The sequence below is a fragment of the Anopheles funestus genome, chromosome X, assembly GCF_943734845.2.
Source record: "Anopheles funestus chromosome X, idAnoFuneDA-416_04, whole genome shotgun sequence".
NCBI classification, from domain to species: Eukaryota; Metazoa; Arthropoda; class Insecta; order Diptera; family Culicidae; genus Anopheles; species Anopheles funestus.
Genome location: NC_064597.1, coordinates 4,489,180 through 4,501,251, shown reverse-complemented (window position 1 = coordinate 4,501,251; position 12,072 = coordinate 4,489,180). Strand labels below are relative to the sequence as shown.

Genomic DNA, 12,072 nt, shown 5'->3' with positions numbered 1-12,072 from the left:
GGTATAATCTGACCTGGATTAACTACCAACACTAGGCTAGGCGTGCGTGACTTCTCACGAGGTGGACTTAATTTTGAGGAAGTCACTGGAGGTACCTCCCAATATCCCGATGTGATTTGCTTCGACGTAATCTTTCATTGGAACTTGGTTTATAATGCTCTTAGATTTCTTTAGCTAAACAACTTCGGAACGGCTTGCTCTTCAACTAAGGCCCCTAACTAAGGCTTACATCTAAAATCCCTCATGAATCCTGTCGCACTTTAGATCACTTTCGCGTACTTGTGATTCGGGTTTGTTTCATTGTCCTGTTTCATTCGATCAGCTGGTTTTGCCGAGTCTGCGCACCGGTGTAGATGGGGAACACGCTACATATGGAAGGATACTCTGTTGGATATTCGTCTACCTCCCCCAGTGGGTTGGTGGTCGTCGATGTGTCAGGATACCGATTACTTGCTAACTTTAGCCCGCTGGAATGTCACATGTCCTACGTGCTCGATTGATCGATTTAGCTCACGGCTACCGGCCGTCATCTGTCAGTCTCGCTTCGACAGTCTTCGCAAATTATTCACCCCCTTCCACCACATGTACACCGTTCCACATGCTCACAAAGACCTACCATACTTCTAATCCGGCAGTAAGTCTTCATCGATTACGCCGGGGTAAAGTGTTCGTATGTCAAGTTTTTTTTCACTTACCCACACTCGTCTAAAGCTCTTATTGCTCTTTGACTCGGTGCTAAGAAAAGGGAATGTAAGGGAATAAAGAAAGTGGATTTAATTAATTTCTACGTGCCATCACACAATCTCGATGTGCGTTTTCATTTAATGTTGCCAACCCCCCAAAAAAAATAAAATAAAACACCAGGCTGGTCACATTGGACGTTCCAGACATTTCTTTTCTTTTCTTGGGAACTCTTTGTGTAGTGGTGGAAAGGGTCTTTAGTATGGACGGGAGAGAGTGGTATTGCAAAGTTTGTTTACTTCTGACGAATTCTTTGCCCCAAAATTCAATTCCAAGCCCAACCTCATGGGTTGTTTTGCTTGATACAAATCGTTTGAAAAACATCTGGCTCCTCCTCGTTGGTCGGTTTTCTTTTTCGTTCCTTCGCTTCTAGCGTCTAACTGCGAGGGCTGTAAGAAGTGACCGAGACTCTGCCGAGATGGACAACCCAGTACCAGGAAGTACACTAGCAATCGTTTGATAAAGTTAGCGCCACGGAGAAACGAGCAAACTTGTCCAGAGGAGAAAGTTGTTTACCTTTAGCACACTGCGTCGGAGTAACCGTGTGTGTCTTTCATCATTCTGCCACTGGGTAGTTTTTTTTTTTCAGTTGTTGTTGCTTCATTTAAATCTTGTTTTCTCAGCTTCTCGCTGGAAAGGAAAGGAGTAAAAGTTTAGATAACCGGATGTAACGAGTTGCTTTGTTCCTTGCTGAGGGTTGCTTTTTCTATTACAGTTTTCTTCGTCTTGTAGCGAGAAGAAGAACGGTTACCCGTGGCATCAGGAATAAAGCAAGGTGTGTTGTTCGTAGTTGTGCTGTTTTGTCGGTGTTTGCACTTACTGGATGGTTGTGTCTTAAGGAAGTGTGATACTATCAGCTCAAAGGTAAGAACGGCGTACCTTGAAGCTGACAGTATCAATCTTTTGCTGCTGTGAAGCTGTACATATGTGATTAATCACAACTAGTGTTGGGTCATGTAGCTCTTTTGCAAGAGCGGAGCGCATCGCTCTCGCTCTCCAAAGTGTGCGGTGCGTTTGAGGTAGCTCCACACGGAGCGCTGCACACAGGAGCGATTGTGCGATGCGCTCCCAGGAGTAAAGTTTCGCACCACACGGAGCGCTGCACGCAGGAGTGATTCCTGCGATACAGCTACCTCTTTTTCCCGTGGGCTGTGCGGGTGCGCGCACAATAAGATGAGCGGAGCGATTGAAATACCTTTTTCGCTCTTGATCCACTAGCTATAGCCCTAGAAAATTTTCAAATTTTTAGATTATTTTTTATTCTTTTTTTATTTCAAGCATTATTTGAGTGAAAAGAAACTCATTACAACCCATTGGCATTAAAATAAAACAATTTAATTTTTTTTGCAAAATTTCTCAAAAAAATGGCAAGGGGTAAGCCTTATGAAATTTTCGAGTGGAAAATTTTTTTAAAATTTTTTTCTGATTTTTTGTTCTTTTTCTTTTTCAAAGCATTATTCGAGTGAAAAGAAACTTATTGCAACAAATTTGCATTAAAAAAAAACAATTTTTAAAATTTTTGCAAAATTTCCCAAAAAAAGGTAAGGCTATAGCCTTAGGAAATTTTTAAATGGGAGCCTCTTTCGCTCTTGAACCAACACTAATCACAACCCAGCTCACCAGTTTAAATGTGTGATCGCATTCACGCAAACAAAAAGGTATTACCATTAAAATGTGTTTGCGAATGTTTGTATTCGAGCTGTAAGCAGAGAAAACTTTCCGCCATTTAATTGGATATGAATTTATTTTTAAACAGTAAGGAACCAGTTTGTTTTCACTGTCAAAGGGGCCACGATAGTTCCCTTGGATACGTTGTAAACATAATAAGTTTGTTTGTAACCGCCCCTTGTTCGTTGCATGCTGTACGATAATAACTAGCAGTAAAAGCGAAGAAGCTTCGTATCCCCCTGCTTATCTTCCCCCCCGGGGCCCCGTCCCTGTCTAAAACTCACATCACTTCTTCGCTCAGCAGGACGTAAAGTAAAGAAGACGACAAAAAAAAAGATAAGTGCGATAGCTCGTAAAGAAAAGCAGGAAAACTAGCAGATTACTTAAGCCCTTTCGGTATTCGTTTTTGATTCTTCTTTTTGATAGTAAGAATCCCGGGGGTGGGGGGGAGTAGGAAGTGGAAAGAGGTGAGGAAAGTTAGCAAAAGTAGGGGAGGAAGAGTATTTTCCTCGCCGTTTTCTTTCAACCCGTGGTGTGTTACTGGTGGGCGAACTCCAGAAGGAAAAAACACCAACCACTGCCCTACAGAACGCCCTAGCAAGTTGTGCGATTTTAATTAGACTTGTTAGAAGGAAGTTTGTTAGTTTTTTTCCTTTTTCTCTCTTTCTCTCTCTCTTATCTCTGGACGTGTTCCTTTTTTTTGGTTCACTACTATGCGTGTGGCTCTGTGTATGTCTATTCATTGCATTCTTGTGCTGCTGTTCGACAAACTTCCTGTGCCCATTGTTCGATGTCGATGCGTTGGGCTTACATTATCCTTGGTTGGATACAGACACCAACACCCACCAGGACACAGACACACACCCGCACAGCCATAGATCCAGAGAATAGGGAGTAATCCCTGAGTTGCTTTGGTACAGCTGTTACACATTTTCCTTGGCAAGGTTGCGCCTTCCCCCAGTACCGGATACAGTGGAGTTTGAGCTGGGCGTGCAAAGTACAACAGTTGGCAGAACAGTGGCGTAATTAAACAGATCTTGCGCCATCACTCTCGCTTTGCTGCTTGCTTTTGAATGGGGCTAGTGTGTATGTGTGTCTTGCCTGTAGGTATATACCTACATTAGGGTAGGGTGTGTTTGCGTCCATTAGACATTAGGGCATGATTTTACGGCTTGGAATGCTGTGTATAAAAACCAGGCTATATTTGCACTTGGTGCTGCATTAAGGAGGTAAGCAACCTTAATAAACGACATGGATTAGAAAAACAAACACTATCAGGGTAGGAATATGTGCTCGGAAGCGCATGGCTCAATGTCTAATATTGTTTAATAGAATAATTTCTTTATCTCCATATGCACACTGGACGACAGTATCGTCATACATATTTACATATTTTTTATTATTTATTAAGTCGTAGTTATATGCCGCAATTAGCCAATTTCTGAAAGTCCTTGTACTCTGTTCAGACATTGCGTCAGGTATAATCAGGAGGTAGTGAAGGCATTGTAGGATGGAGTTCAGAATGGTCAAATTAGTTAAGCTTCTTCAAGAATAAATTTTGTGATCTCCAAGATCCAAGATCTCCAAGATGCAAGATCCCCAGGACTGCACAAACAAAAGGCGATTGGGCTATTACTCGAGATCTTTCGAGGGATTCTAAACCCAGAAGTTGACAAGATCCAAGATACAAGATCTCCAAGATTCAAGATCTTCAAGATCCAAGGTCTCCAAGATCCAAGATCTCCAAGATTCAAGATCTCCAATAATCCTAGTCAGCCTTGACTCTTCGCAACTTCGCTCAACATTTTTCCGTCATTGTTTCTTTAACATGATCTACATCTGCCCGTAGATTTCAAAGACCCGCTAGCATTGGAATCTCTATATTGTATATTGATCCTACCAATTCTGGAATACGCCTCAGTAATGTTGTCCTCCACCTTCCAATCCTCGAACTTGGACCACATTTGAACCTCATGCCTTCACTATACAATTAGAACTGCTGGGTTTAGGATCCCTCGAAAGATGTCGAGTAATAGCCCAATCATCCTTTGTTTGGGCACTCCTGCTCAATGAACTACGTCCTCACACGAGAAGAAGGACTTTCGCTCTGCGAGAGATCTTTGAACTCGTGTTGTCATATGTTCGACTTCAACATCTCCTAATCTACGTTTGTGTCTCGGAATTCGTTCTTAATTGTTGATATCGCCGAACCTTTCTCATCGCTCACTATTCCCAACTTCTGCCGTCTAAACTAGTAAGAATTCTTAAACCATTAGGAACAATAATGTCCAATAAAATTCAATAATGTCCAACAGATTCGTTGAGAGTCACGAATCGGATTCTACCAACACTAATGTTTTAGTACTTCAAGTTGATCCATTATCGTGGATTCCCACAAGAATCTCTATTACTTCCAGAAATCTCTATTACTTCCATTGTTCCAAAATAATAGTGCTAGTAGCTTAACTTGTGATTTTCTCTCGTTATGTTCACAGTTAAGAATAAATTCATCCGTCAGCATAGGACCTAGCTCCCACCGTATCGCAGATTTCACGAACGTCACAAAGCATTATTTGCAGACATTCAGTACAAGAATGCGTAGGACCGGCTTCCCACAAAACGTCCTACGTTACGGTTTGGGAATTCTTGTTGGGGGAAGGGAATCGTCCAATAATAATAAATATGCAACCGTCATGCGCAAATGTACCGTGCATGCATTCACATGCTCCGCATGCTCTTCACATTGACCGTCAAGGATGGGCTGCGGACAGAGTATGCAAGCCGCTAACTTCGCTCATCTTGTCCTTCGGCGTGTGTTTTACCTATGCGCTTCATCACAATGCTGCGCTACCTTGTCTGGATCCTGCGCGCGTATTTTCGAACACCTTCTTCGGTGTTTACGTGTGTTCGTGTGGGAGTTTCCGTAAAGGAATTTGCTTATTTATCCGCAACCGGCAACATTGTTATGTCCCGGCTCGCACGTCACGCGTCTTGCGCAGCTCGCGCATCCCGCATTGGCGCATCCCCGTCCCTGTCTGACGCTTGAAATTCGTACGCGCGGTCCTGCTCCAACCTGACCTGGGGCGATTTTTTCGCGTGCGGTACGCGTCGTATCGGGGGCTCAGTCGTAAAATCGAACGTGCCGTGTACGGTGAAAGCCCCTGTGTCGTGCTGCACGGGTGTAACGCTATCCAGGCTGTGCTGTGAGGCTTTCCAACGTCTGGTAGGCTTAGTGTGTATGAGAAGCGGAGAATTTTTTTTTGTATGTGGAACCGTGAACCTGGCAAAAGATGTCCTACCGTTGTGGCAAGACACTAAGTGGATGCGTTTCAGAATCTGTTTCGTGTTTGATGTTGACGTGATCATTATCTGACCGAGATAGACGACCCCGACTACATTCCATGGCAGCAAAGCGGAGCGCGTGCTAACCAAAGTCAGAGTCAGCTACACTGAGCTACTCACCGAAACAGCGTAAAGGGGAAAAGGAACCTCGTGCTATGCAAATGCGCCCAATGATGCGTCCGATGATCCGTACCAGTTGTACCAGTGGTTTGAGTTTTTAATGTTGTTTTGGGGTAAAAATAGTTACCGGCCCGTACTGGCGTACGGTCAGCAGATACGGGAGGTCTAGCGGAGGAGAACGCGATAGCAAAGTTACAATTTTGTTTGCCAGTAAGCACACAGGCAGAACGTTCATATAGCAACAACAGCACGTAGTACGTTAGCACGTCTCAAGATGAATGAAATGAGGCAGGGAAATTATTGTTGCTAACGGATTTTCGCGTAGTATAAGTAATGCCATGCCTTTACCTGAGCAATGACGACAGTGCCTGAAGTATGTACGTCACCTGGTGTCCGCTTTTAAAATAATAATTCAGTAGTTTATTTTTGGTCCCTCTTTTGGAGATGAAAACGGTGGAAACACACAACCACACGTAATGTTGACCCTGTTCGGCAAGGTGATGGCCCTGCGAATGCCAAACCGCAGGTACCAGACCTGGGCAGATATAGGAATGGCCTTGGAAAGATGGCAGTTTTTGAGAGATGAATTTTTGACTTTTTGTTCGCTTGTTCTCCCCACACAAAAACAAACCATTTGACAGTGGTTTTATGTCGGCGATGTCAGATTAGGTGCGTTACGGGCCGCCGTTGGCCTTCGCGCCTTTAGCTGATATTGTTTACTTTAGACGGTAACGGTGCTTCTAGATGTTTATCTGACATCGATATATATACTACCTTTCACCAGTTACTGACGTCCGTAGTGTGGCATTTGTTACGATTGATGGCTGTTGACACGTACAGTCCAAACAGTTCATATACAATTTTTTTCTTCAACCTTTCGACACCAATTTTGACACTGTATTGAAATTGTTAGAGCTGGTTCTAGGCGAGTTGGAAACAAAATAATCAATAATCGTCGTACGATCGTGCTCATGCTCATCCTCGACCTTGCGACCAGTGTTTAGGCAAAGTAGACGAACACGTAGACACACACGTGCCAGCATACGCTTTGATGTTCCCGATTCTGCTGAAGACAAGATGTGGAATCTTCAAACCGCCACACGAATACACTTCACGCTCAAACCTCAAAGAAAAAAAAACAACAACTTACATCTCTGACGACGTCATGCAGCACACTGACCGTCGTACGTCACTCTCGCTTTCGTCGCAACCACGTTCAGAAGCCACGCGGTCAAGCTATTTTTGGCAAGACAGTGTCTTCGCGCGAAGCGGGTCGCACAAATAGCGTGTACGGTGTAGGTTTTGCGCTAGACAAAGCAACCTGTAGGAACCAGCTGGCGGATTCGGTTGTGATCGGTGCGCTCGTAAAAGTATAACGACCTATAACGGAGGATCACGTTGCACGCAGGCTTTGCTCATCGTTGCTAGAGATAAAAAAAAACGAATAAAAACGATCTCGTACTGGGTGGTTTCATTGGCAAGAAGCAGTCAGATGATACGGAGGTCTTGATATGATAGACGACGACGAACAGATTCTGAAACGACAGAGGCCTCTCGGGGTAGGAATTATTGCCACGCCGCCCCGGGGAATCGTGTGTAACGTTGTGCAGTGTTTATTTCATCCGACAGGATGCTGTTGGTGATGCATTAGCTTATGGAACACTTCGCGACCGGAAAGACTTTAATTGGGTGGACATTAAATCTGGTGCCGCAATGATGTCTTACCGACACAGCATTGCTACCACGGCTAGTGACGAAGGGTCCTGCGATGCGAACAACAACAATCTGCTCAGCGCCGACAATTTGCTTCGGTTGGCGCTGAAGAAACCGAAGAGCTGGAAGTGGGAACTCACCACGTCCAGTTCCTCACCCAACATAAGCTTTCCAAAGATACAGCTGTACGATGGTGTTAGCGGCGAGCTGATGGTAGAAGTCGATCAACCAGACTGTGTCATCCGTTCTGACGGTTCCGATGTTGGACGAGTGCCTGCCGAGCAATCGGTACTGCTGCAGAGTAGTAGCAGCTCCAGAGAACTTGACACACGACCGGGACGCTATCGACGATCACGCACATCCTTGGTGAAGGAGAAACTCTCAACGTCCGGTGAGTCGCTAGCTGACATCTTCAATCAACTACAAAACAAAGGACTCGGCCACAAGCTGTCAACCAGCGGTTCACAATACAGACTGATAAACGGTGCAGACGTGGAGGATGGACGAGGATCACTGCAGAAGAGCAAGTCGGCAAATGCTATTGGTGTGCCGGATGCTCCACCAATCATACGTCGCAGATCGCGCCGTTCGTTGGCCAGTCGGTCCAGTTCGATTCTCGAACGCATCAGTGAATTCTACGGCCGTAGCTCAACGGAGGAGGACGACGGACGAGACTTACAGCTGGTGGTTCCGGCCGTTCCACAGCTCGTACTGCCAGCAGCCAGAGATGATCCACCAGCGCAGCCAGATGCAGACGGTGTCACCATCGAAGAGATCCCAGCCGAACCATCAACCACCCCAATCAAACCACGTCCCAAAATTTACAAGCTGGTGAGGAGCAACATCGGTACGCTGATGGTACGTGAGGAAAGCTTCCATACCCAGAGTAGCTTAAGAAGACGGCAACGAGAAAATGGTGAGCTACCGTCAACTGCCCCAGACTCGGAACGGTTGGTAGAGCTAGACGGACGGACTGAACGTCCACGACCGATGGACAATGGGGAAGGGGAGCTTTTTAGATATGAACGAGAAATAAACCATATCGATGGTCTCCTCTCGAGGGTGATGCTATCGCACGATCTACAAACGGAAGATATTCGTCAGGATGCGCCGAGCATACGAATATCCCGACCACCAGAAGTAGCGACTCCGGTAAACGGATCCACTCCATACCAGAATGGAACAACCCACCGGAAGCGTCGCTCGAGACGTAGTGTAAGTGTTGGCGCTAGCGTCAACTCACCCCACCGTCGATCGTTATCGTCCGAACGTAACCACTCACCAACAAATCCTTATCGACCTGGGCAACGTAACGGGCGCCGATCAGCATCCAGTTCCTCCACATCGGACACGGAGCTCGGCCCTAAAAGTGAGGAACACCGCACCGGAAGCTCCTCACGATCTGGATCGCAGAAGCGCCGGGGTCGGACGCGCCATCGCGGTGGACAATCGAACGACACTCCAGACAGCAGCTCACGTGCAGCGATCAGTAACGGTAAGTGTTGCTATACTGCTGAACTTATCAATTGTACATACGTGTTAGCAAAATGTATATTTTGAATGGTCTCGTGTCGTGACTAATGTGTTGCGCTGTAATAAAGCTTTTTTTGTGGGAACGAATATTCGCAAAATGGACAAATCCTAAGAAAAAAAACCCGGGTAATTAAAACTGTAACACAGATGGTTGCTAATACGAATAGCGGGGGATTGGGAATTATATGTTGTTAGTACTTCGGCAAATCGTGTTAACGTATGACGAGAAGGGTTGGTGTACATACATGCAAACCAAGCTTGGCTGGAATGGAAATCGGCACTTTGTGTTCACCGCTCAGAATGACGCTTGATGCGTTACGGTTGATCACCCAAGCGTTACAAGGGGCTCCCGTTACAAACAGGCGGCATGCGGTGTGATGGCGGAAGCGGATACCATATTGTGCGGTTTTATGCTGACGGTCATAGCTCTTGTGTTGTGTTCATATAGGTCTTTACTGGGGTGAGCTAAATGTGAGTTATTTTCTCCAGTTTTAGCTCTCGTTAAGAAGAAATTATCGTTAAGGTGGAAAAAAGAAAAGAAAAGCGGAAAGAATGTTCTGTACCTAGATTGAAGAAATTATTTCACCAAAAAGGGTGTAGATTAGTACACGTTATGTGAGCAAGCTCTCAAGTAGATCTTGTGAGCTTAGGCTCTTGATAGCTCTGTATCGTCTGTATCGACATTGAAGAAATAATTTCACCAAAAAGGGCATCGATTAGTACACGATATGTGAGCTAGCTCTCAAGTAGATCTTGTGAGCTTAGGCTCTTGATACCTCACTCCTTTCGTCCACTTTCTCACTTTGGTGAGCTCAGCCTGCCATGACAAAACACTCGCCCAGGGATAAGGTGCGTTATTCCCATTTCCGGAACAGGTGGCACCACAAACATGGAAAGGGAAGGTGATTAGCACGTGAAATAGAGTAACGATGTTTTAAATGGCAAAAAAAAACCCCGTAAGCAATGTCTCCAGTAGTGATATATTCCAACATTGCGTGTTGGGATTTTTTTTAAAGGGAATCTGGTAATTACAGACACAAAACTCAACCCCGCAAGTTGATAGGGGCAAATGTGGAGGGAAGGTTTTTTTGGGATGTTGCTTTTGGGTAGCAATCGGTAGCCTAGAACCTACCTTCTGCAGTTAAAGCGGTAGCATGTTTGTTTATCGAGCCGTTTTGTTTTGATTCTACTCATTCGTTGGGCTCGGCACGGTCGACCGGAAACACCGACCGACCGGGGGGGGGTATATTCAGACGCAGGCGCACCAGTAACCGTTTTTTTTGTTCGAAAAACGTATCTAAAAAACCCTTCCCCCGCATGAATGTGATCTAAAACGAAACGAACTAACAGAAAACGGTCACCGTCGGTGCGGACAGGTGCGAAAAACAAAGGGGCACGGCGGTGTCTCTGTGTCACTAACCGTACCGTAAGAGTCAAGATGGCACCATCTCGCTCTCGCGCACGCACACTGGAACGCGCACTGTGGAGGATAACCTCGTGGTCGGTTCGGCTCGTGGTCGGGTTCGGGGGCTCCGGTGTTTGCTAGCGCACGAGCCACGACAGCGACTTGGTTGGGCTCCGCCGACAGCAAGAAGCGTCAGTTGGTTTCTAGCGTTTGGTGCCGCACTTTTGGGCCGTTTGCTCCCGGTCGCTCCCGTACCAGGGCAGGGCTGTTCCGGTTCGGGGTCGTTCCGTACCGTAGTGACATTCCCGGTTGCGTCGTGTGTGTAACGAAAGAAACGCGTACCGCGTGTACCATCCACCGGCAGTGCTGTGAAGCCACTTTTCTGTGTCCCTGTGTGATTGTGTTGCATGCGTGTGTGTTGTGTGTGTGAGAGTGTATGTAAAAGTGATAATAAGTGATATCTTTAGTAGCAAAATGCATCAACGCATGCAAAATAAATGATAATAGCCAAGCCAATATTTTACCTTTTGTGTATGCGTCATAAAGGTGTGCGTTATCTGTCACGCACGCGGCTATCGCTGGTACGCAGATCTGCATCTGATGATCGGATTCTGCCGGTGATCGTCGCGCGTCACACACCGGTGTGACGGTGTGTTTGTTTGTTGCGGCGTATCGTGTGTTCCATAAACTATCGTGTGTGCGGGTATCGGGCCTAATGAAGAAGCGCTAATTGCAAATCACACCGTGTGTGTGTGACTTGGTATGGGTTTTTTTTTAAATTAATCGTGCGCGCGTACCGAAAGAAAACCGAAACCGTGTGTGTACCGTGTGTCATCAACCACAGATGCACTGTATAGAACGTTTGTCACTCGTCCATCAAACAAAAGCATCTAGCAAACGCATACATCTTTGCGCTCTATCTTGTATCCGGGCGTCGTCCATCAAACTGTGGCGTGTGCCGTGAGGAAGCTACGGGAGACAAAAAGGTAGCTAAAATCTTTTTTTTTTAAATTAAGTGCAATCGTAACATCTCTTCATCTTTGTTGCTGATTATTCCATTACATGCATTGGTGAAGTTGTTACGTTTGCCATTGTAAATAAGATCCCGCATTTACATTTTAATCGATTTAAATTACATTTATTGTACTTGAACATGTTAATCGACTATTTGTATTTTTTTTTGTTTGGGGATCATCTGTCAACTTTTAGCGTTGATTGCAAAAAAAAATGCGTTTGACATTTTAATCGTTTTTTGCTTTTTAGTGTGACAGTTTTTAAATGAAATCATTACAGCAGTTCAAATAGCGAAGTAAGACACCCTGGTTTACGAGGTGAGAAGAACGAAAACCTGCACAGAAGGTGCTAATGTGGATGGGTGACGCTTGGAAAAAACTGACATGTAATTTAAATATCAATTACATACCATTTCCTTCCCCATTCCTCAAAGAAAATCCACCATAGATGAAGGTTATTTGTGTGAGTTCCACTTTCTTCCACATGTGCCTGAGTTGGTTGTGTGCACTTTGAAAGTGTTTCCGACACTCTTTATT

The 12,072-nt window shown here is 45.3% G+C and overlaps 1 protein-coding gene across 2 annotated transcripts in view; it reads left to right on the top strand.

Moving 5' to 3' along the window:
* The first annotated feature begins 5,479 nt into the window (after positions 1 to 5,479).
* LOC125765140 (uncharacterized) overlaps positions 5,480 to 12,072 on the top strand; it is a 122,740-nt gene continuing 116,147 nt past the window's right edge. Inside the window, exons 1-2 of one of the 2 annotated variants that reach the window (XM_049430047.1) lie at positions 5,480 to 5,632; positions 7,501 to 9,079. In XM_049430047.1, the coding sequence (XP_049286004.1) occupies positions 7,585 to 9,079 (1,495 nt within the window). In that variant the 5' untranslated portion in view covers positions 5,480 to 5,632; positions 7,501 to 7,584. Of the gene's footprint in view, positions 5,633 to 7,481; positions 9,080 to 12,072 lie in introns of both variants that reach the window. The other variant, XM_049430038.1, reaches the window with a different exon arrangement.